The sequence below is a fragment of the Brienomyrus brachyistius genome, unplaced genomic scaffold (genome assembly GCF_023856365.1).
Source record: "Brienomyrus brachyistius isolate T26 unplaced genomic scaffold, BBRACH_0.4 scaffold112, whole genome shotgun sequence".
Taxonomy (NCBI): Eukaryota; Metazoa; Chordata; class Actinopteri; order Osteoglossiformes; family Mormyridae; genus Brienomyrus; species Brienomyrus brachyistius.
Genome location: NW_026042387.1, coordinates 360,358 through 384,549, shown reverse-complemented (window position 1 = coordinate 384,549; position 24,192 = coordinate 360,358). Strand labels below are relative to the sequence as shown.

Genomic DNA, 24,192 nt, shown 5'->3' with positions numbered 1-24,192 from the left:
GGCAGGCAGATAGCCGAGTGTTGCAGAAGGTCAGAGCCACTGAAGGCTGTGTGCAGCAGATCAGGAATGAGCGAGAAGATAAGGCAGAAAGAGCGACGGTCTGCGCTGCCGGAAGCGTGTCGGCTCCCTGCCCATCCAGCTTCCTCATCCTGACTCCATCGCCAGAGCCCAGCTGGGGGAAAAAAGCTTCCATTTGACCCAAAACTATGAGGATTTTATCTTTGCTCCACTTGATGTCTGATCCCTGCAGTGTTTCCTCTCACTAGATTTGAAAGGAAGGAAAAAAAGGCCATTTAAACTGTATCTACCTCTTCCAGAGTCTGGTGACTTCCAAAAGCCATCTTGGGCTGCATGTCTCTGTGTGTGTCTGTGTGTGTGCATCAGGCTAAAGGAGGGTGTCTTATAATAGCTGAAGATGGTCTCATCTGAACTCTTCTCACCTTTGACCAGAGGTGGAATTTTCAGGTCCAGAAAGTATAAATCCAGACCAAGATTTTGCTTCAAGCAACCAGTAGCACCAACCGCCTTCTGGATCCAGTCTGGGCTTTTATTTTCCAGGCCTGAAATTTTATACCCCTGCCTGGTCCCCCATGATTGGGGGACCGGGATCTTCATCCATTTTCCAGACTGAGCTTTTTAAACACTTTTAAACCTTTAAGGATTAATAACAGATCAGCTTCTTCTGCCTCTGAGACAGTTAAATACATTTAACATGAAGCCCACGGTTATGTGTCTCCGAGGTGTCCTCAGGGGAAGAGCATTCTCGTCTCTCTCCGACAGGACGAGCGCTGAGAGGACCTCCTGCATTCATTAATCTCGCACGCTACAGACTAGACATCTCTCTCTCGGCAGATGGCAGAGCTGCTGCTGTTGAAGAGCAAAAGGCGGCTTCGCTCGGTGAGTTTCATGGTCTGTGCTTCCCATCATCTCTTAATCCATCCATCCATCTATCCATCTATCCATCCATCCATCCATCCATCCCTCCGCTTTTCCTGATCAGGATCAGCTAGAGCCGCTCCCAAGCAGTATGGGGTACATTCCACATGGCTGTCATGCCAGCCTTTGCCAAGTTAATTTGGCTGAGATACAGTCATATAACACTCATATAACAATTGGGGGGGGGGGGGGGGGGGGAACGAACAGAAACATATACAAACTGTCCCATATTTTTTTCTTAATTTTATTTTTTTTCTTTGTTCGGGGAGGCTAATGACACAATGACCATCCAGTAGACCCAATTTACACACACATACAAATCGTTCATGAATGGTCAAAATGGACCAAGCCGTACGTCACATGATGAATGACACAGTGAAGCAAACACAGCTTAAGGTTCCGGTGAACTTATGACTTCATTGAAATAAAAAAAAATCGATACACTTCAAGTGCAAGGTAATAAAAACAAGATCTGCGGCTATATTCAATCCTTAAGGCCACTTTGGAAGTGGTAGTTTGAATTCATACTTTCCTACAAGCGTGTAAAAATAAAACAAAATTCATCGTTTGTGCTTCTGCAGTTCACTATTTCTTTTCTCCTCTAAATATACAATTAAAAGTATATCAAAAAATAAAAGTGGATTCTAATGGTCATATAAGAAGCTTCCCTAGTAGGGTCTACTGGATTTACTCTGTTGAAAACGATGAGGTCTGTTATCTACGTTCCTTTGTTGATGATGGTGATAGCGCCGCCCTGGAGCCTGGTGTGGTTTGCTCAGCGAGGTGCACCTGGACTCCCGTCCCACAAAAGCTCCCGTCTGATGCTGGCTCGAACCGTTGGTTCAGACAAAAGCTGTTTTATGCCCTCTAGCCTCCTCAAGAGAGTCCTTGTTTGGCTGTGCAGCGCCCCTTTAATGAGACCCATGTCACGCTTTGTCCCTACAGGAAACACAAAGACAACACGCACTGGCTCAGAGCTTCAGACGTTTGCACCATCCTCTCCTCGCCTCCTCCTCTGCCCCCCTCCCGCGCTCTCTCTCCATCTGTAAGCAACGCGTGTTAAAGCTTCTGGGTGTTCAAACCGAAACCCAGGCCCACCTCCCGGTGGCGCCAAGTTCCAGCCCACGCCCATTCTGCAGTGTGGCGGCCAGACGTAAACATTTTGCATGGCGTGTTTCCGACTGCATATTGAGGCCCGGTGTAGCGGCTGTGGATGGTGGTTCGCGCCAATGACTTTGCGGTGGTATTTCGCATGCCGACGGGGCTGGTTGTCTTTGCTCCAGGGTGGAGGGCCGTGTGTCTGACACGCGGCCATGAGGGGGAACTTGATAGGGATGGGGCTTGAAGCAGGGCATGATGTCATCCAGCATCTCCATTAAAATGGGGGGCAGTGCTTGTCCTACGAACCCATTAGGCAACAATAAAAGGATACGTCCATAAACAAACGGGGTCTGGGGCGACCCCAGCGCGTAAGCATGCTGTGAGCAGCAGTGGTGGCAGTGTCATCAGGGAGTTGAAAGTGCGCAAAGCTGCATGGGGCTTTGGCCAGTCCCGCCCAGGGTCCTCTCTGAAGGCGTCCCGTCCACAAACGCAGGCCAGTTCAGCTCCAGCTCCCTCCCAGCTATTGTTGTGGTTCTCTATGGGCCTTCCGGTGGTGTCTACCCCGCCTTCCCTTTTCCCATTCACGCCCTCATTGGCTGGTAAGGATCCGGGGGGTGGGGCCCGGGGGCTCATTTGCTGGCTCCGGTGTGGAGGTCGTCCCTGGGCGGGGGCGGGGCCCTTGTCGACTGCCCCGCCCATGCCCTGCTGGGTCTCCTCCATGTACTGGTGCAGGGCCTTGAGCACGGCATCCTCCACCAGCCTTTTGCTCAGGCTCAGCAGCTCCTCCTCGTCAGGCTCCTCCCCCCTCTTCTGACCTATACAACGACACCACCGAGATGAGGGTCACGCCCATATGGCCAGGGGAGGGGCTCCAGCACAGACCCACTCAACCCTGATTGGACAAATCCAAACCTAAAGATTTCAGGCTGAAATAAAGACTTTCATGAACTAAAGAATGTGGAAAAACATCTGACAGCATCAAATAAGCTTTGTTTAAACATTCCAGGGCTAAGCCCTTAATGACCATATTACGGACAGTTACTTAACGGGTGGATTTTTTAGCATTACTGAACACAGCGAGCCGAGCACAGACTCCGCAGCACAGCCGCCGGATGCCGCTGTAATGCTGCCATGCCGTCCGTGGGGGTGTCTAAACGCAGACAAGGACACGGTGCCGTGTGGTTAGACTGAGACACGTACTTCTCTGAACAGCACTGGGAGAGCTCGGAATAAGATCTGCAAGACAAATAACATTCCTTCTTAAAAAGGCGAAGTGTGGAGCTCGACATTTCAGTCCTTGTAATTACCATGACTCCTTAAATCGGTGTGAGGTGATCAATAATCACACTTATCAGAGAACAGCACAGATTGATTTTCAGCGCCGGATCCATAATTAAATATTAATATTGTGGAATCAAACACCTTGGATTATGCATCACGCTGATCGTCTGTGTATTACTCATGTTGATGCTCACCTTACTGAACTGTTTTGATTTACTGTTGCCAGGGCGGGGGGGAGGGGAGGGGGGTGAACTTCATTAGCTCCACCAGTTCACACTTGCAAAAAGTCACCTGACAACCACATTCATGCAGACCTGGACTGGTGGGGACAGCAGCCTATGCTCTCTGTCGCCGCCCTGGTGGTAGCCCCCTTGGCTGGCGAGACACACGCACACATGTGCCAGAGCCAGGCAAAGGCCGTGGCAGTTTTGTTACATGGCACCCTGCTGTCACTACGCGAGCGACATGAATGAATCTGCCTGTCACAGTTACCCTTAAATGTACCCCTCGGCTCACATGAGGGCAGCCCAAGTGCCCTCTCAGATTTGTGGCTCTGGTGAGGAGTTGGGGTACCGGTCGAGCGACGCTCCCTGGGACTGCTAACAGCCCGTCCTGTCTGTCATCTGCCACTTCCCCTTGTGGCTGGAGAGTACAGGAGGTTCCCTGTCAGGAAATTGGTCTCAGCCAATGGCAGCGGGGCCACGGAGACCAGTCGAAGTCTCAGCCAATGGCAGCGGGGGCCACGGAGACCAGCCGAAGTCTCAGCCAATGGCAGTGGGGCCATGGAGACCAGCCGAGGTCTCGCCCAATGGCAGCGGGGGTACGGACAGCAAAAACTCATTGTCGTGGCCAATTTAATGCTTAACTCGCTGGTTACAAAACAGCGCTGCAGGACTCCAAAAACTTTTCAAATGGGGCTGAATGTGAAACATTTCAACACAAACGCCGCCTTCACTCTGCAGAATGTCCCCTAACCAGAAATGCACTGGATCAGCAGGAATGAAGACTGAATGTTTTACTGAGAACAGCACAGAAGATGGAGCAGTCGTTAGCAGTAGAGCGCTGTCTCGTGAAGTCCGCTGTAAGCAGCTAGGCCACATGGAGAGTCCGCTATCACAGAGACAGCCCACACTTCCATAGGGATAGAGATGACAGTACATACGTGACCGGGTGTCCCTCGTGTCCCGTACACTGGGGGTGACATAGCAGACACTAGCATGGAAGCATGGTGGGCCTAAATCCCAGAAGGCTGCAAACGGCGTGCTGTGTGCATATCCGATGGTGCGTCAAACATGCTAAACCTGCTAAGGCACCGGAATATATCAAAGTCACATGGCACCAATAAGTACATGCAGGGCCCGTGTTCCGGAAGCCTTATGCTTTCACGCCCCAACCCATTCTGCTCAGCTAACCACAGCTCAGATGGCTGGGTTTAAGCCCCTCCCCCCCCCCCCCTCTCCAAACACACGAACACAAAAACCCCGATCTGCTCTCGCGGTGTAAGATCCAAGGTCGCAGGGTGAAGGAACATCACCCGCCCCCCCAGGACAGAAGCTCGGCAAGTGCCATTCCCATGTTCTTCCATGCGCTCACACCAAGCTGATGTCAGAGCCTGTGCAAGCCCCCCCCCCCATTGCTGCCCAGAAGTAGGGCAAGCAGGAGCATGGGGGGAGACCGGCCTGTCCGCCGCAGCGTGCCCATGGAGGTGAGTCGCACACGCTGCCAGGACAGAAAAACAGCCGACGTGATGGACGTCACTTGCTGATCCCCCCACCCCCCCGCCCGGAATCAGGGCACGACTCGGGACCAGCCCATCCAGCGATTGCTGTGTGGCTGCCATGTCCCGGCCCATTTCCAGCTCAAAAGTCCACATTCTTGGCTGCTGCCATAAAGCAATTCATCAGCTGGTTTATGGTGTGGGCATGTGGCTTAGGTGGGTGTAAGAGGGAACTGCCAGCGTGTGCCTGAACACACACACACACACACACACACAGATATACAGAGAGACACACACACAGATGTACAAAGAGATATTCAGAAACATAGACACACGCACAGATATACGAAGAGACACATTCAGAAATATACACACACAAACACACACTGGTAGACACACTCAGTGATACAATCACACTCACAGAGCTATACAGACACACACACACAGACAAAGACGTACAAAGAGACAAAGACAGATATACAGACACACACACTCACACAATGACAAACACACATACAGAGGCACATGCACAGACAGACACACACACATACAGAGTGAGCTGCTCCCTTTCTGCCGACGCTCGAACCTCAGGACTCATGATCAGAATCCATGAAGCGCATTCTCCCGTACGAGCACGGACACCCCCTGCCGACCCCTCCCCTCCCTCCCCGACTTACTGATCTTCTCCTCGCCTCTGGAGAAAGGGAAGCAGCACAGCTGTCCCATGGTGGCATGTGTGCTGGGCTCCTCGCTCTCCTCTCCTCTCCCTCTCCCTCGCTCCCTCTCCGCCTTCCTCCAGCCCAGCAAACGCACAGGCCGCCTCCACGCCGCTCGACGGGAATGGGGGCTCCGGTGCAGAGCGCCGCCGTCTGTGGCGAGCGATGCGAGGCGAGCGATGCGAGCGAGAGACAGAGACTGCGAGCAAGGGAGGGAGGGAGATGGAGGGGGGAGGTGCCCCAGACTCCACCTCCTTCCTTGCGCTTCCCTCTGATTGGACAGGCGCTGTCCGGCAGCCTCCCAGCTGGCAGGGGGCTGCGTGTGTGTCTTATAAGCTGAACATTCACACAGCACACACACTCAAGCAATAGCTGCTCTCTCTTTGTCGATTTCCATTTTTTTTAAACACAAATCCTAATAACTTTCCCAGAGTGCCAAACAGCATTGCTGCACGCCACATGTTTTATATATTTCTATTGTTTATTTATCCAAAATAATAAAGATTGGTTCAATCTCTGATAGATAACCATCTTTTTATTAGAACCCATGGTGGAGCACTAATACAAAGATCGCAAGACATTAGGGTTCAGACTCTATCTTGATTTTGAGTGTATTGCCTACCAACCTGCAGCATCAAGCATCTGAGGAGGCAGAGCACTGTGCTTTAAATTTTTTTCATGCGTAGTGTATATTTCTTGAAACGGGCCATTCTAGCATGCCTGAGCTTTTGCGGACAAATGGTTCATTGCAAACAGATGGTGCATACTGCAGTAAACTTCCAAATGGTACTGCAGAAATCACCTTCACGATGTCGGCTCTACAGCACTGCGGAAAATCACCTCGACCAACAATCCCCTCAAATTGTCCTTAATACACACTTTCACGCCGAAGTTCAGACTTCCTCGGCAGTCCTCAGCCGGGAACTTTGGTAATTCCTGGCCACTTTCATGTGGCACTTTCACACCGCACAGCAGGAACCCAGACCATTATGCTAAATAAGCATGATCAACGTAAAAAGCTTGTAAGTTAAATTTTATGTGTAATTTCATACGAGACTATACCATCACTCCAAAAACAATGGAGGGTGAACAAGTCATTTTGTCAGTTATTGGGAGGATCAATCGTGCGGTCTGAAAATATGGGACATATCACAGTTTATTTATACGACTTGGGACATGTTTGTAATCCATAATTAAATCGACCTTTTCTTTACCCACAGGATAATAGACGATGTAACATTATCCCACTAATGAGGGCTGGCAAGTTTCACTGCCGGCGCTGGTGGTATAGACAAAAGGATATATTAGTTATCGATCGAATTTTCTACTCAGGAATATGGAGACACAAGCAAAAATGTATGCATTAAAGCATTAAATGTAAGTGGGTTACAAAAATAATTCCATCGACTTAATTTCTGTTCTATTAATTCAATTTCTATCTCTTTTTCTGCACTTCTGCGTAGCTTCCAAGTTAGTGCCCATGCGTGTGGTCAACCAATCAGCAAGTTTATCACTATAAGCTCCACCTCAGTAGTTTGCGTTCGATCGAAAAGTACCTAGTTTGGAACAGGGGCTAAAAATGGTTCCGGGAACTGTTTCAGAGGAACTACCATCGGACAGAGTTCCTGCAGTGTGAACATGACAGAAGTTCCTGGTAAATCTCCTCAACATAGCAGAGGCCTTGCTCCATTTTTCACGCCCCCCTCCCCGAAACGGACGCTTGGTTTTCCAGTGTCCCGCGGGTGTATAAGGAGTCAGAGGTAATGCATCAAGGTGAGAAGAGAGAGCTGGAGTGCCTCAGCCTTCCTGCATCTGCTGGGGGCTTTGGAGGGGCTTCTGTCTGCGCTCACGACATCAGCAAGATGCTAAACACGCCCCTGTGTGTCCGGTTCCCTGTAGAGTTTTTCCCCGACGGCCAAATTCCATCAGCGATACAAAGCCAAGGGCCACTGCATCTGGGTATAAAAATCACCAGGGATGATCGCACGCGTCTGGATTCAATGGTTTCGGTTCGGACACACAGTGAAGTCCACTCCCATTCCCAGCACGACCAAACGCACACACACTGTCACTCACAGCCATTCAAATCTCTACTTCGTACTAACGGAGCATGGGGCTCAGTGACATCACCAAACAGATATACACCATAGTCCACTGTGATAGGCTGCTTTTCAAAGCACATCGAACCAATTGGAGCAAAGTGAAGGGATGTATCCAGGTATCTGGGAGCCTTGGCATCTAACACATTTCCATGCTGAAAAACTGGAGAGGAGTCCGAGATATTGCCACGTGAACGGTGACCCTGTGGCAGAAGCAGACATGTGCTATCAGTCCCATGTCAGCAAGGCCCAAGCTGCATGAAATACCACATCGCAGTAAGAGCTCAGAGTCACAGGCCGATGACGGCCACAGGCCGATGCCGAGAGCCTCTTTCATGGCCCCTGCCATTACTACTGATTCAAGGCAGCAACGGCCCTGCATATGGCCAAGCCTCCCCACAAAAGCATCACAGCTTTCGCAGGATTGTTTTGCAAATGCAGACAAACAGACACAAAAAGCTCATCCAGATGGCAGAATTGGCAGAAACCGACCGGATCATTGAAGAACTCGCTGCGGTCGAGAACTGAAACTGCACCGCCTGAAAGTCCGACTTCACATTACACGCTCCTTGTTAGAGGAAATTTCTTCCACTGTTTCGGTGGCGGCCCGCCACTGGAAAAAAACATCCGTCCAACCAATCAATCATCTAACTCAACGCCTTGGTGACTTGAGCCTGATTCCCCCGCGGTCTGGAATCAACTTGTTTCAGTTTGGATGCACTTGGGTTAGGCAGTAAGATGCAATTAGTCTGAGTCACATACACAGCTAGGCTGTCTGCGGTGCAGTTAGGCTGCTCTTACACTTCTGAGTTAAGCACTGGAGACAGGCAAACTGTTGTCGCCTTGATTTAGCAACGGCTAAAAAATGTAGTTATAGCTGTCACTGAAGAATAACTAGCTTATATTAATTCATAGAATTAAGTGTTTGTTTACCCCCACAGACAGTATTACAACAGTCTGATGTCTGCATGTTTTTATCCTCCCCCCGTCACACTGCCCCCCACGCCAAACCTCTTGATCCACAGGAAACACTGTTCTCAGCAATTCAGTAATCTACATGAACTATGCAAACACCCAATTTGCCACTTTAGCAAATGTTAAAAACAAGTGCCTGCTAATTAATACTTCATATTCAAAATCAGTGTGTACCGTTTAAACCAAGACTATAAAAACTAAACAGAGACACATTTTGTGAATACTGACTCATATGTTGTTATTAACTGACTGAAAGTTTTGATGCGTGGATGTAAATACACGTGTAAATAAGTCTTACTGGGCTCTCTAACCAGTTTGCAAAGGGGTATCTGCTTCCCTCAGTAATCTGTCTGATCAGCTACATTCAGCTAAGATCAAACAAAGCTTTGTTTGGAATATAAAGCTTTTATCATTCAAAATGAACAGCAAGAGGGTTATGTCACACTGCTATGAGTCACCACTAACACATACCGCCACATATCTGATAGGGGGACCGTTCTGCTCGTTTCGAAAGATCTAGCTGTTTGGATCATTTAAGGACCATGTGAGCCACTCAATTTATCCACTGGGCAAAATGCTAATGCTGAATGATGTAAGCTTGAAGCCCTAATAATTTTGATTAAAAATGCATTTTTAATTGCATGCATTTTTAAGTGCAGACTTCCAGTAGTATAGGAATAGTTCCTGAAACGTATAATGACCACTTGATGGTTTTAGCTGGGACACGGAGAACACAGGTGAGCCTCTCAGATAGCAGACAAGCCGAGACGAGCTGAGCCAATCGATGCGACAAAGGCGTGTTTAGCGCCTGGAGTCCCACCGAAGATGGGCTATCGAGCGCGTGCACTGCTGAGGGACCGGCACGCCATGGCAGACTATGGCCGATCATTACTCTACACGACAGGCTGGCTCCCCAATAGCTACAATCAGACATCACAGCATTGAATCGTTACACTGTTATATTGCCTATTCTACACCACAGGCTGCCATGCTGACAGCTAAGATCGGACATCACACTGGCATTAAATAAAAAGTAATATGACCTGCTCCAGTAAGAACAAAAAAAATAATAATAAAAAAGCTTCCTGGACTGCGACCCTAGAATTATTTACACAGCCATGGACTTTGAACAGCAAGATGATGCCCCGCCTGCAGGGGGCGGTACTAAACACACGAGACAGAGGGCAGAGCGGTCATGGGAATTCACACTCTGGGCTGCCTTACATGATTCACCACTGCCGTGCGTCCATGTCACTGCACGGGGATGCATGCCAACCTAACGTGCATCGTCATGACACCCCAGCAAACCACCACAGCGTTGACCAGACACTGAGACGGCATAAACAAGATAACTTATAATTTATAAACTGGGTCAACCTCAAATTACTTTGGCTGAGTGGAATCTCTTCTACTTCCTCTAATTTTATAACAAGAAATTAATGCACTTGGCACATTGTTAAATCCCCGACAAAGCAGCATACGACCGGCCAGCCACTGTGCAAACAATTATCCATTTTATCTAGAGCGACGTCTGCAGAGTGTATGGAGGGCATGATGGCGACTGATGACGTAGAAATATGTACTGTAAAGAAGTGACAGTATTATTCAAGCAAAAGCAATCAGCCTTCAAGCAGCAAAAATGGAAAAAGCAACCCCCCCCCATCAGAAACCAATATGTAAACACCACACCATCAGCTGACACCTGCAATCCATTAAGTATGCTTTTCGAAACCAAAGCAGCCAGCCGTCAGTACACTAGACTTTTATGCTAGTAAAATAATATTAGGGCCTCAATTCTAAATCCTTTGAACAGCGCCCCAAACAGGGCAATCCAACTTAAATGTGACAAAGCCATTTTCCAACTCCTAAAACAGCCCCCACCCCCCCCCCCCCCCCCCCCCCCATTAAACACATGGGTCTTGTTTCAGGCTCATGACAGAAAGTCTGCAGTCTATCGCGGGTGAATTTCCTCTTTGCAACAAATCAACCGGACTTGTCATCCTCTTGGAAAAACAACAGACTCATTAATCTCTGAGGTGCTTTACATTTATACTGCTGTGGAAAGAGAAACTTCGCCGAAAAAAAATGACTGCTTGCATGTTCATTTTTCCCCCATTGCTTTAAATCTTTAAAAAAAAAAAAAAAAAAACGTAGGACATCTATCAGCATGCACAGCATGCCACGGTGTATGCAAAAGTTAGCCTGCAGCTCAAAGCAGAAGGCGTTCAGTCTGAGATCGCAACGGGGACTGGACTTCATTGTCCTCTCTGTCCAGCCAAACAAGCACTCACCGCAGGAAGGACACCATCCACAAACAGCTCAGGAGAGCTCAACACAACATACACACATTCGCCAAAAAGTGTGACCCTCACAGGAGGAATGAATAAATACAGGCCGGGCCCAACCTAACGGCAGCTCTGCAAATGTAAAATTCATGAAGCTTCATACAAATTCATAGAGTTCTTTGGAAAAGGGCATGAAATAGGTTTCAGAGAGCTGCAGGGCATAGTGAGGTTCAGCCATGCCGTACCCAGAGAACTTACATTACCCACAGTATCCAGAGTACTCACAGTACCCAGAGTACTGACAGTATCCACAATACTAAGTACAGAGAGTATATACAGGACCCAGGCCAGAGTACTCACAGTACCCAGAGTATTGACAGTATCCACAATACTAAGTAGAGAGAGTATATACAGGACCCAGGCCAGAGTACTCACAGTACCCAGAGTACTGACAGTATCCACAGTACTAAGTACAGAGAGTACATATAGTACCCAGGCCAGAGTATCCACAGTACCCAGAGTACTGACAGTATCCACAATACTAAGTAGAGAGAGTATATACAGGACCCAGGCCAGAGTACTCACAGTACCCAGAATACTCAGTGTACCCAGGTGGGGGCAGCGTGTGACTCAGTGGGCTAAGCCTCTGCGCCTGTGATCGCCAGTCCAAGCCCAGCCTCGGCACATTTGCCGTTTCTTGAGCAAGACCCTAAACCCTCAGCTCCCTGGGCGCTGCAATGGGGGGCTGCCCTTCACAGGCAGCTTTCTCTCACTTATAAAGAGCAAGTTGGGGGAGGAGAAAAGAGAATTTACCCATGAGGATCAATAAAGCATCAATTATTATTATTTTCAATGGTGTCGAGAGTACTCAAAGTACTCAGAATACTACAGCATCACTCTAACAGCTCTTACACATTCTCCCTTAGCAAAATGCATATACAGATTCTACATGCTGACACACTCAACTGTCAAAAAACAAAGTATCAAAAATACAGAATACATGATTGAGTATACAAGCAAGTAAAATTGCTATATATTTTTTAAACCTATGGCTGTCAGTGAATACCTGAAATGTAATATGACTGGATTATTAGCCAGATTACAGGCGGCAGCAGCAGCGTGAGGAAAAGCAGTCTGCATGACAGAAGGCGACGATAACACCGGAAAATAGGCCCGGTGAGCGGCAAGGAGGAGAGTGACCGGCACACGGCAGCACCGGCGAGCAGCAAGGAGCGGCACACTGCACAGAGTGAGGGCCCGCCTTCAGGGCTATGGTGACTCATTAAAATTCTAGTCACCATTCCTACTTAAAACAAACCACAAATGGCCATAAATATTCATAGATACCCACAGCGATTTACATGTGAAGCTTCGGCGAGTCACCTTGGTGGCTCTCCAGCACAGGAAAGGACCCCCGCATTTTACATTCATTCATCATAATTGGCATTTTACTGAGCAAATATCAAGGCCTGTCAATCAGAAAAAGACTGGATACTCTGATGTGTGTAGAATTATCCCACTCTGAGTGCTTCTGTATCAAGTGCGCTGTGTCATATCACGGGGATCATCCAGATTCATTTGATGTTGTGGAACACTGTGGATGACAGAGGAGGATTCACAGAGATCTCACAGAATGCCACACTCGAAATAGTCTTTCCAGGCATCAGATTTGACCAATAAAATGCACTAAAACGTCTTTCATCTCCGTCTCAGCGATGAAGCGCAACAAGACTGTACAAATGGTCTGCCGATTGGTTTTATTTTCTGGGTAAGCATGTATTCCGAGAGGCAAAGGCCTGTCCCTTTACTGTGTGCAGCCCTTGGCCCCACTCGTAGTTTCCAGAGCAGTTGTCCTTGACGACTAAGGTGGCAACACAAATGCAGTGATAGATGACAAACACCGTGGGGGATCTCAATGTGTCTGTCACCAACCGTAAAATCCAACAAAATCGATTTTTTATTCTCACCTAAGAATGGCCTTCAAATCAAGCTTGAAGCGCATCTAATTTTGGGAATATGGTCAGAAGACCCACAACATTGGAAAAGAGTGATTTTAATGCATGAAGGTCCTTAATTTGTGTGTTAGGACAGCGCCGAGTCTACACGCTCACCTTGGAAGGACTGAATATTTACGATCCCTGCTCATCCAGACTACACAACTGGAGCTAGCTTATTATTAATTACCAGCAAGGCAAAGGTCAGAGGTCATAAAAAGAGAAGTATGCATTAGTGTCGTCATTCGAGGCCATAAATGAGCACTGAAGTGTATTTTAAACAGGCTCTTTAAAAACACAGCTAACCAGTAGATATAAATAAAAGCAGAATGAACAGGTCATGCAGTGTTTAACGTTGGCTGCAGCAGACTCCGATGGTGCGTCCGCTGGGCCAGAGACGCGCTCCTCCACGGCGACTCATTTACCAGACACACGTATAATCAGTAACAATGGCACTTTATTAAATCGTCTCCAATTTTAAGAAGTAAACTGTGCAAAGTGCACAAAAAATCTTAGGCGCTCAAAGAAGTCACTGATATCTTGGTGGACGGCTAGACGAACACCGCTTCAGTTCCCAAACCTCTCCTCAGGGGCCCCTCAGCCATTCCATGTACTTATTGAATTTCGCCACCAGCTCTCTTAATTAATTAATTTAATTACTTACATAACTTGATGGGGGTATTAATTAGCCAAACGCGGCTTGCTAGTGGTTGAGTCAACAAATGCATGGGCGTATCGGATGTTGTTGCAAATACTCGAGGTTCTGAAATGGCTAAGCTGACACACTTTGACATATTATTACAGATTTACATCGACTTGAAGATCATTTAAACATCATTTTCTCTGTCTAAGGCTCTTCCACAGTACTGTATATTTAGGGGGTCACGTGTAAACTATAGAACCCAAGTCAAAGACTGTAATAGAGCTTCAGGGTTGCAGTCTGCAAAACAAATCCGGCCTGGTTCTATCAAAGCCATGAAGTAATGTTTTGGCGGTCATGGGGCCACTGTTCAGGGCCAGGAACCAATCAGAGTGACATACAAGTTCTGCTGGGAACCAATCAAAACATGCCACAAGGTCAGTGCGACAGGGACACCACACGGCACCACTTTCATGGCTCATTTGAGCTGCCCATCTCCTCATGCAGGGATGGTGTGTGAGATCTGACTCCTGCTACAACCTCTATGTTTAATTAATTTAGCAACACCGTCTCTACCGCCATAAATGGCTGAATCGGTAGAATAAGCACTACAGTTTCCCGGGAATAGTAATAAAAATAAAATAATAAAGTACAGCAAATGCTGAGAAAGCTAATATGCATAAAGTTGGACAAATTGGAGCAATTACGGCAAAAAAAAAAACTGACTGGAGTTAAAACCAGCATACACTATAAAACGAGGACCGGAGGAACACGATCAAAGTGCAGCAATTTTGAGACAATCAAACAGTATTAATAACAGACTGGTCTGCTGAGCAAGGTACACAAGGTTTCTACACACAAGTGCTTAGGATCACTTTAAATGAAATAGGATTTTTAACACCGGGATTCCACCCCAAGTCAACGCTAAATACGTCTGAGAGAAAATAGCTCTGTGTGCCAAGAAAAGGAAAAAAAACCACTCATTTACTGGCCAAAGCGTGAATAGAAGGACCACACAAAGACGACGGAGAATAGTAGGTCCCAGTGGGGGGGGGGGGGGGGGTGTTATTTGAATTCATAGCACTGAATATTTACTGTATTTACAGGATTTTTCACCATGATGCTATTACAAATGTGGCATTCTTTATGAAGAAATAATGCCTTTTTAAAAGAGTCAGCATGAGGGTTAATGCAAACCTATTGCTGGAGGCACATTACAGGGAGCGCTGCTTTATACAGAATACAGAGAGTCGCTATATCTGATCCTAACACAATAACAGAGTAATAAGTATCGCGTGCAGACGCTATGCCAAGGCGGCAGCCGGATGCCCGGGACCGCAGCGGAAATTAATTTCTCAGCAGGCCTGCCAGCAAGGTCATTTAGCAAATTATGTCGCGACGATCCGGCCGTGCCACGTCACAGCAGAGCTGGTGAGCTTCAACCAGCAGGGGGAGCCCTCGCGCCCAACTAGGATCAGAGATGATCAAACACAGGATGGGCTGTCGACTTCGTGAAAGAAGGCTTTACAGGGACCAGGCAGAAACCAGTGCCGTGCGGATCCTCGCAGTGCACATCACTTTAGGACTGGTCTGTCGGCTCCCGGAACGCCTCCAGTGATGGACAGACGCTTTCATTCCCTGATCTATTGAATCGCTATACTGAGATTTCCATACAAGGATAAAACTTTAAAACATTCCTACTATTATAAGCAGGACCTTTATGCATCCAAGACATGATTTCAGGGGGCCTATTGCACCTAATGATGTTATTCTGTAAACATTTTGAACAATGAAAATAAATGGTCTGGCATTGTTAATGTATGCGTTTTTAGTCTTCAACCACCAGAGGTCCTCGAACACCCAGCTACCACAACTGATTATCTGTTCCCCCCCCCCCCCCCCCCACTTATATCGAAGCAATACGCCAAAGTCAGTACCTTTCTACACAATTTGGGGGTGCTGAGGTTGTATTCAGCCAGACCAAACATCCACAACAAAAGAAAATGTCCAATTATTTGTTTCCCTATTAAATTTGTGCTGAAATGCTTGTGCACATTGTAATTTTATATGAGAAAGTGAAAGCACAAAACCACGACTAAAAAAAAAAAACACTGCAGTAGATGGATGTTTAAAAATTTATCACATAATTTCAGGCAACATGTGAGAGAAAGAGAACAGCCTGAAGTGCTTCTCTGGCTGCCTGATGCTGCCCCATGTGGCAATATGGAGAAGTGCATGGTGAAAAGGTCACGCACAGGAATGTCACTGCGCCCACAGCTCACCTCTGGAGCACTGCGTCAACTAGGTTAGGCTTCTCCTGTTAGAACATTTTCGGTCTGCTGTCCTTGGGTACAGAACGTGAGCTTGAGAAGCCCAAACACAGGCGTTCATTGATTGAAAATAACCCAAAGTCCAGAACTTTGTACATGGACATACATCCACAAAAGAAACTCAAAAACTTACCCTTACAGACCATTAAAAATATTTTCATATAACATCTACAGGGAGAAATTAATTGTCTAAATGTAAGCCTTAACTAATTTAGACCAATCGAAAACTGAGAAATCATCTACGAACTAAAGAATATCTATGTTAATAGGTAAAAATATTTAAATATTTATAAATCTTAACAAAATTTATATTTACATTTATTTTTCAGATGTTTTTATCCAAAGAGACGAACTGTTTTTTTTTGAGAAAGCAGATTCAGCCAGTCCCTGGAGAAACTGAGGGTCAGGGGCCCAATGTTGACATCACTCTGTCAACCCTGGAATTTGACCCAACTACCTTCTGGTCACAGGCCCAGCACCCACTGAGCTGCACACCATCCCCACACTCAAAGTACTGTCTGTCCAAGTACATGTTTAAAACATAAATAAAATTTGCATAAGAAAATACTTTTGTTTTTTGCATTGTTTTTTCCTTTTGTTTTGTTACTATTGTTTCTTTGCATTGTTTTTTCCTTTTGTTTTTGTCTTGTTACTATTGTTTCTTTGCATTGTTTGTTTCTTCCGGGAGATGAATCTGTCTCTCCCAGCACATTAAAACGAGGTCGGAGAGTGAATGTAGCCGCACCGATTCCACAGCTCAGAAACTGCTCGACTTACCCAGAGGCACGGAGGTCTCGCAGTGGTAGTAGCCGTCTGGAGTCTTTTTCTTCAGCATCGCGCAGAGGTCGAGTCGCGACACCGTCTCATCCCCGAACTTCTGCTCGGCGAACTCCACGTAGAGGCTCGGGTCCAGCTTCCGAATTCCCTGCAAGGCAAGCAACGGACACCGCGATTGGACGAGGGTGCCCCCAAACCCTCCGCCCCACAAATCAGACCCTCTATCTCACCTCATCTCCAAAACCCCATCTGTCTGGAAGCATTTTATTAAAAAATAAAAACTAAGATAAAGATTTAAACGCTAGCAGTAAATCCACAGCGCAGAGATAAGCTCAGAGATTTTCATTACTGCAGATCCATGGCTGTCCTTTCCCCCAGTGTTTCATGGGTTGAATCATTCATAAATTGCCTCCCAAGTCTATTCCCAGCACCTGGCATTCCGTCTCCCCTGAGAGCTTCTGCACATACACAGAGAGGTCACCGTACCCAGGAAGGCAACGCGACAGACCACCATCATCTAGCCAAACACTGCCTGATAAATCCCTCGGCTCGTCTCTTAATGACTCTGTCATATCCCGTAACCCAAAGAATCTTAGGATCACATTACAATCATCCCACTTCTTTCTGGCACTGATAAAGTTTCCTTCCATTGAATCTCGGGTCCACGTTTCCACAGTCAGCATGGGAAAAGATTTATTTTAGCAAGATTACATGTTCCACAAAATGTAAAATCCATTACTCTAAACAGACAGCTTTTTGAAACTACTAATTGTTACAAGACTACAGCCACATACATTTGTTTAAAGATGTCTCATGATTTCAAAGCAGATCAGTCTTTAATTGAAAACATTTCAGTCAATGTAATTTACTGCCCAGGATCACATTTTTCTGCCAAACATTCAATAACAAGGATTTCTCTATTTCAGTGTCCCTGTGTCACCTTCAACTATACCGAAGTACAACTGTATTTGCTTACTAGTGTTAAAAGAAAACATTACACTTACACTCATGGTGAATTCAATGAGTGTTGCGCTTCTCCGAGCGCGTGTCAATTTTCATATTCCACGCAAAATCCTTTATTTTCAGCACAATAAAACCAACCAGTTTTTATTACCACATAACATCACGACCACATATAATAATTCAGGCAATTGATCATTAAACTTTAATAGAAACAATGTTCACTCTAATCTTATACAGTACATAATTACATAATGAAAAGCTATTATTCAATTTTTGAAGCGTGCCTGTTCCATGCGCTGTAATATTCCATAATAACCGAACTCTGCGATCATTAAAAAAAAAAGAGCTCAACATGAAGTTATTTTATTATCGTGACAGATTTCCCCCGCTGATGCTTTTTCGGCTGCCCCATATCGCCGAGGCTTCCCGCCAGGCGTGTTTGCACGCTTAAAGCCAATCAGCCATTTGCCGAAGCGGAATGCGCAGACCCAGCTTACCAAGAATGACTCAGCTTTCCCACACTCTCATCCTGATGAAGACCGTCAAGCTCCACAAGCGGATCCCACCGCCGAGAAAAGTTTCTGGAAAGAGGCTGAACGAAGGCTCTTAAAACCTCCTTTCTCCCGATGCATGGCGGGGGGGGGGGGGGGGGGGGGGGGGGGGGAGCAGCGGTGACCTCACCTGCCGACGTAGCTTGGGGGCCTTGGACAGCTTCATGAAGGTGAGGTGCGGCCGAAACGCCTTGCTTTCTCCGGACGGGATGCCCCGCTCTTCAAACGCCTTCCTCACTGCCTCTGGAACATGGGGGGGGGGGGGGGGGGGGGGGGGGGGGGGACAAGAGATGAGGCGGAACTGCAGCGGGATAGCAAAGCACGTAAGAAGAGAACATAATCAATGGAATGGAGGAGGCGGAGGAGGCAGAGAGCTGGGTGGCAGACCTCTGCTTCTCCCAGTGTGGTTACATCAGTGCCCCAGGCCCCCCCGAGCTGAAAAAGAACCCCTCCGCCCGTCCAGCCCATTAAACCGTGGCTACTGCCGCGAGCCGAGCGAAACTCGTTAGCAGGCGACTGAATCGGCCACAGCATGAGGGAGGGCAACCTAGGAGGGCAAGAAAAACCCCCAGCGCTACACACCTGCGATCCTCTCTAGCGCGCCCATGTGGTCGCCCGAGGCCAGCCGGGCGAACGCCACCTCGTTCCTGAAGTGCTCGATGCCGACGAAAGGTAGGACCAGCCCCCGGCCCTGAAGCAGGTCCTGCAGCACTTGTTTCATCTGGCCAATGGCGCTCACAGCCCTGGCGGGACACTGACATTAGCCCTGCCCCCCCCAGCTCTGAACTAACACGAGCTCACTCACACACCCACACGGAGGATGGAGATGGAATACTGCTACGTCGTTAATGAGCCCAGGAGCAAGGTCCCACACAGGACAAAACTGCTTTTTCACACATACTTGGAACTAACGCTCTTCAAAATCAACTGCAAGTCCATTAACACTGTGAATTTATCAGCTTAACCATGAGAAAACATTTTAAGTAGATTTAATGAGTTCTTTATGACAACGGCTAGTTAACAGTACCTAGTTAATTAAGATTAACAGTACGTGGGTCAGGAATAAGAAAAAAATATTCAGTCATCATGTAACAAGAAAAAAAACAGGCAGTTTATGATGTCGAGTGATTCTGATTGGCTGCCTAGCAAAATGGGTGGAGCCAAAGGGGCAGAGACACTTACGCACTGACTTCCTCCTCACTGCCCAAGTAGGTCACTAGCAGGGTAATGTGGAGGCTGCCCACTGGTATCAGAGCCCGTGACAGTCTGTTGTCCTTCTGGATGATGTGGTCCTGGACAGTCTTAATGCCACCCTTGATCTGAAACGCAGTAAATGGACTGGTTATACCCTGCACCACAGCTGAAATACAAACCTGCTCAACCTGAACCACACTCTTCCTCAAAAAGCATCACAATCAGGACACTTTCACTGCCATTTAGAAGAAACCTGATCCCACTGAACAACATAATGGCAGGATTAGCTTAAGTCTTATTCTATAATTCATGAGCTGCTTTACGCTCCTAATAACTGCAGGTAGCAGCCGAAACCCAGGAAAAAAAAATGCCTCTACAAATTAAATCTGAGCATCATTTGTTCTGGATGAAAGCACGGACGATTACTGATGCGAGTAATTACTTGCGTTCCCTCTGCTAGTTCTTCCGAGTGTGGCTTCTTTAAAACAAAGGACCCGCTGGCAATAATCTGAGTCAAACAACATTTAGGAGCTGATGCATTTTTTATATGTATTAGCATAGGGTACAAAGTGAGTCGCTGTAGCGGCAACATCCACCATGGTACCAACCCACCAATAATGTAAACAAATGAAAGTGTGTACCGCCCCAGGGCAACAAATTAAATCTGAGCTAATATTTCAGCATTATTTTTGGAGGTGCAGCACACTGCAACACACTTGGACGTAGTTTGTTTTTCTGAGAAATTTCCATGACATAGCATAAGTGTGATATTTATGGCATTTAGACTACAAAGGGCTTCTGAAGACCAAGCAGTGCAGCGCAGGGACCTCGTCCCGGGACTGTCACACCCTACGGTACCTCGGCACTGCTGATGGGGATGGAAACGAAATAGTTTGGCCGCTGCTGCCTTGTCTTTTTCTTTGCGTCGTCCTCCTCGCACTGTCCTTTTCCTCTTTTCCTCTTTTTATTCTGGCTTTTCTCTGACGTCGAGACTGAACAAAAGAAAAATAAATAAATAAATAAGAGTCGGTCCAGCATTATCCTCGACTGCAGGAGATTGGTTCAAGCTCGCGAGTCGAAATTATACTCTCCCAAACGTTTAGAAACAGCTGCAGTTACCGGTGCAGTTATTTGTCTTTCCTATAAAAAAAATAAGCCACAGGAACCGGCTAAATAAAAGCATCGTTTGTGACAGTCAGACATCTGGAGGATGCCTGAATACAGCCGCAGCTGGGGGTTTAGCAAGATCCTCGCATTGCTTGGCTAAGCACCGTAAGCAGGGAAATACTGTCAATAAGGGGTCCATTTGCATGGGCGATCTGTCTGTCGTGTACAATAACTATTCCTTGCCTCTGCTCCATCCCAGCATTTCAGTTGATTAACTATAATCGCCCTCTTAATGAGAGTTTGAAGAAGCATGTCTTATTATTATTCTGCACTTGGCACAAAAAGGGGAAAGAAACACATTAACGGGTGGCGAAAATAGACCATGTAGCAAGGACAACGTACAGGGACAGCACTGGCGATTTCAAAAGTTTGCTGGTCCTTGCTTTACAATCCGAACAGCGCAAAAAGCACACTTACAGCCAAGGTCCTTCCATACGTCCTCATTGACAAATGGAAGTTCGGCCAGGAGGCTGTCAGAGTACTCGGGTGACTTTGATATCTGCTTTCGCTCTTTCGCTCTGCGTTTCTGCCTCCTCTTCTTCGCCTTTTTGCTTTCTGATCACAGACGGTTAGAGGAAGAGAAGGTTATGTGCAGCCACATCAAACATATCGAGCGCACTTCTGAAAGGCTCTTCTTTCATTTGTGGCATGCCTTTCCGGTGTCATGTTGTTATGGGACCCATCAGACTCCCGTGTTTGTTTGGTATTTGAGTTGGTACTTATTTAGGTATTTTTACCAAAGAATGTTTCAACCTGCTGTTTCTTGACAATGCACCAGCGTACCGATACTTGTGCGTTCTTGTGCCGCATTAATTTTTTCCCGCAGTTCAAACGCATGCAGTTAGGGCAGTGTTTCCCAACCAAGTACTCGGGGAACCCCGGACAGTCACGTTTTTGCTTCCTCTCAGCTTCCAGCACCAGGTATTCGGTGTTCCTGATTTGGCCTGGAGGGAGCAAAAACGTGGACTGTCCGGCGTTCCCCGAGAACTGGGTTGGGAAACACTGAGTTAGAGGACAGAGCATCACTAAATTGCACATAGTAAGTGACTCTACATGCCCTGAAATAGACCAGCATCCTTCACCACTCTTCATGAGACATAAGCAACTGGAGAACTGATGGATATGAACAAATGAGTTACATTATAGATTGTTTTGATGATTCAGAACAAGACTACAATATACAACAGTAAGAATCAATGAAAATTTATTGAACAGCTCTCTCAATACGGACGTGTGTTTATTGTGGCTGGCAATATCAATATTAATGGCTTTATAATACACTAAACCTAAAATCTTGATATATCCAATTTAAGATTCCAAGTACGATTCCTCAACATGTAATGGACTTCTTAAAAGCTTAATGCCTCTCTTGTCTCCACATGGGTCAGTGACATGGCAGATGAGTGAATGCTGGCAAACATTTGGCTTTCTCACCGGCGGGGGCGCATCCTTTTACGCCGGCGGGGGACTGCGGCTTGTCGCCGTCGTTTTCGACAGTTTGTACCTGTACGTCCCGCGAAAAGGACACACCGCGGTGCTCCATATCATCTGCTATTCCGATTGGCTTTAAAAAGATCGTAGGACCTGTGACGGCCCGCAAGTCGCCAAGCTTTAAGCGTCCTGAAAGTATCTGGATTTGAAGCTTTGCAGGAGACCCAGGACGAGTCTTGCCGAAGACACAGAAGGGCTGTAAACGCAGCGCTTTCGATATTAATCTCAATACTTTGATCCCATTATATCCATACATACCTATTAGCACATGCGTGCACGAACTCAGGGTTTTACATCAAATTAATATTATATTTACTGCACAGTAATCTGACTTGCACTCAGTCCATCAAATTGAAGTTTACTTACAATAGTGCAGCAACTTACTGTATTGAAATTAAACAAATAATAAAACTCGGACAGTAAGTTTGTAAACTTATATCGTAAATGTAAACTCGAATACAAGCAGACTATCCTGATTAACAGCCCTATCAGGGGAACACGCAGCCTCGTTTAATGGTCCCCATTTTTTTATCAAGCACTATAATTCTTCCCTTCGCAGCGTGAACATTTCCTGCTTGTTTTCCTGTACGAAAGGATTACAGCTCTTTGCTATTTTAAGAAAATTCAGCTAGTAACCTGCGGCACAGAAATAACCCGCAGAAAAACACGGTGCGCGCGCTGCTTCGGTCTGTTTGTAAACACCTATCTACGGGTGGCCGCGGGGCTCATACAGAGCGACCTATTGTCAAACGTGAAAGTTACACGCTTTGATCGTTTTTTTTAAGCTTATCCAATTCGAAGACAAACAGTTGTGTGTGTTTGCTTACTTATTTTGTCACATACATCTTTCCATCCACCTTCCAGACATTTTTCAATACATGGTTCTGGAAGCACTTAGAGCCAGTGTTGGATAGGTCAGGTCTAGAAAGTAAAAAATCCAGCCCAAGGTTTTGTTTCAACCAGCTGAGTACGTCGACTCTTTATACGCGGTCGGTTGGTTCAAACAAAATCTTGGTCTGGAATTTTAATTTTTTGGACCTGACCTGCCTATTCAGAGGCAGACATTTCAGGTCCAGAAAGTAAAATTCCAAACCAGGATTTTGTTTCACCCAACCAGTTGCGTAGGCTGTAACTGTTTATGCTGGTTGAGTAAAACAAAATCCTGGTTTGGAATTTTACTTTCTGGACCTGAAATGTCCATCTCTGAGCATTTCCATTGGCGTCGCTACACCTGCACCAGTATTTATGTGCTGTGACCAGTGAAACCTCACATTCAGCTTTCAAAAATCAGATGGGTAAACGGGGTGGGGGGGTGGCCTGTGTCCCGCAGAGCTTTATGTCTAGCAACGCCCCTGAGGCAATCCCATACCGCACAGGGAGGTAAGGCATCCACCACCACAGGGGACACAAACACAGCTCTTAACTTCGTGCTTTAGGACTTCAAGAAGAAACATCAGACACCCAAGGCTTCTGGGATTGCCACGATGCCCCCTTTGCTCACCTTTATTTAATATTACAGATTCAACGACTGCTTAAACAAAGTGCAGAGAAACATACAGGGTAACCTGCTAAGCTAAGGTGAGGCTAAGTGGATCAATACAATACATATCCGAATATAATTATAGCAGGTATCTACAATATTCCGTAATGTAGCTGTGGTTGTCACATAAAGTCTACACTGAACTGTTTACACCGGTCTCATTTCACTTGCAGGTACATTCATATCTTTTCATTTATCCAAAACGACTTTAGGCTAAGGGCATATATGCGATTTTTTTTTATTTTTTTATCAGAAATTCTTATACACAGCATGATGACCATTAAGGTCCTGGTAATCCATCCCTTCTTCATATAATACAGGTATTGTTCATGCAACAACAATACCCCAAAAGAGGTTCAAATATTTGCTTTTGCTTCTACCTTTCACGCCTTTGTTTGTGTTTTGTAACTGTACACCCCCAGCGTTGGGTTGCAG

The 24,192-nt window shown here is 46.6% G+C and overlaps 1 protein-coding gene across 2 annotated transcripts; it reads right to left on the bottom strand.

The window, feature by feature from the left end:
• Positions 1–1,164: 1,164 nt before the first annotated feature.
• On the bottom strand, positions 1,165–22,918 carry LOC125727699 (A-kinase anchor protein 7-like). Of its 2 annotated transcripts, XM_049004593.1 has the most exons (9): positions 22,161–22,918; positions 21,144–21,281; positions 20,418–20,551; positions 19,548–19,684; positions 18,948–19,108; positions 18,496–18,608; positions 16,852–16,999; positions 3,238–3,273; positions 1,860–2,852 (listed from the first exon to the last, which is right to left on the bottom strand). In XM_049004593.1, exons 1-9 carry the CDS (start codon positions 22,471–22,473, stop codon positions 2,347–2,349), a joined length of 1,686 nt encoding a protein of 561 aa, XP_048860550.1. In that variant the 5' UTR covers positions 22,474–22,918; the 3' UTR covers positions 1,860–2,346. The 2 variants fall into 2 exon arrangements, with proteins under 2 accessions (XP_048860551.1, XP_048860550.1); XM_049004594.1 differs by lacking the exon at positions 3,238–3,273 and having other exon boundaries at positions 1,165–1,875.
• Positions 22,919–24,192: the final 1,274 nt, after the last annotated feature.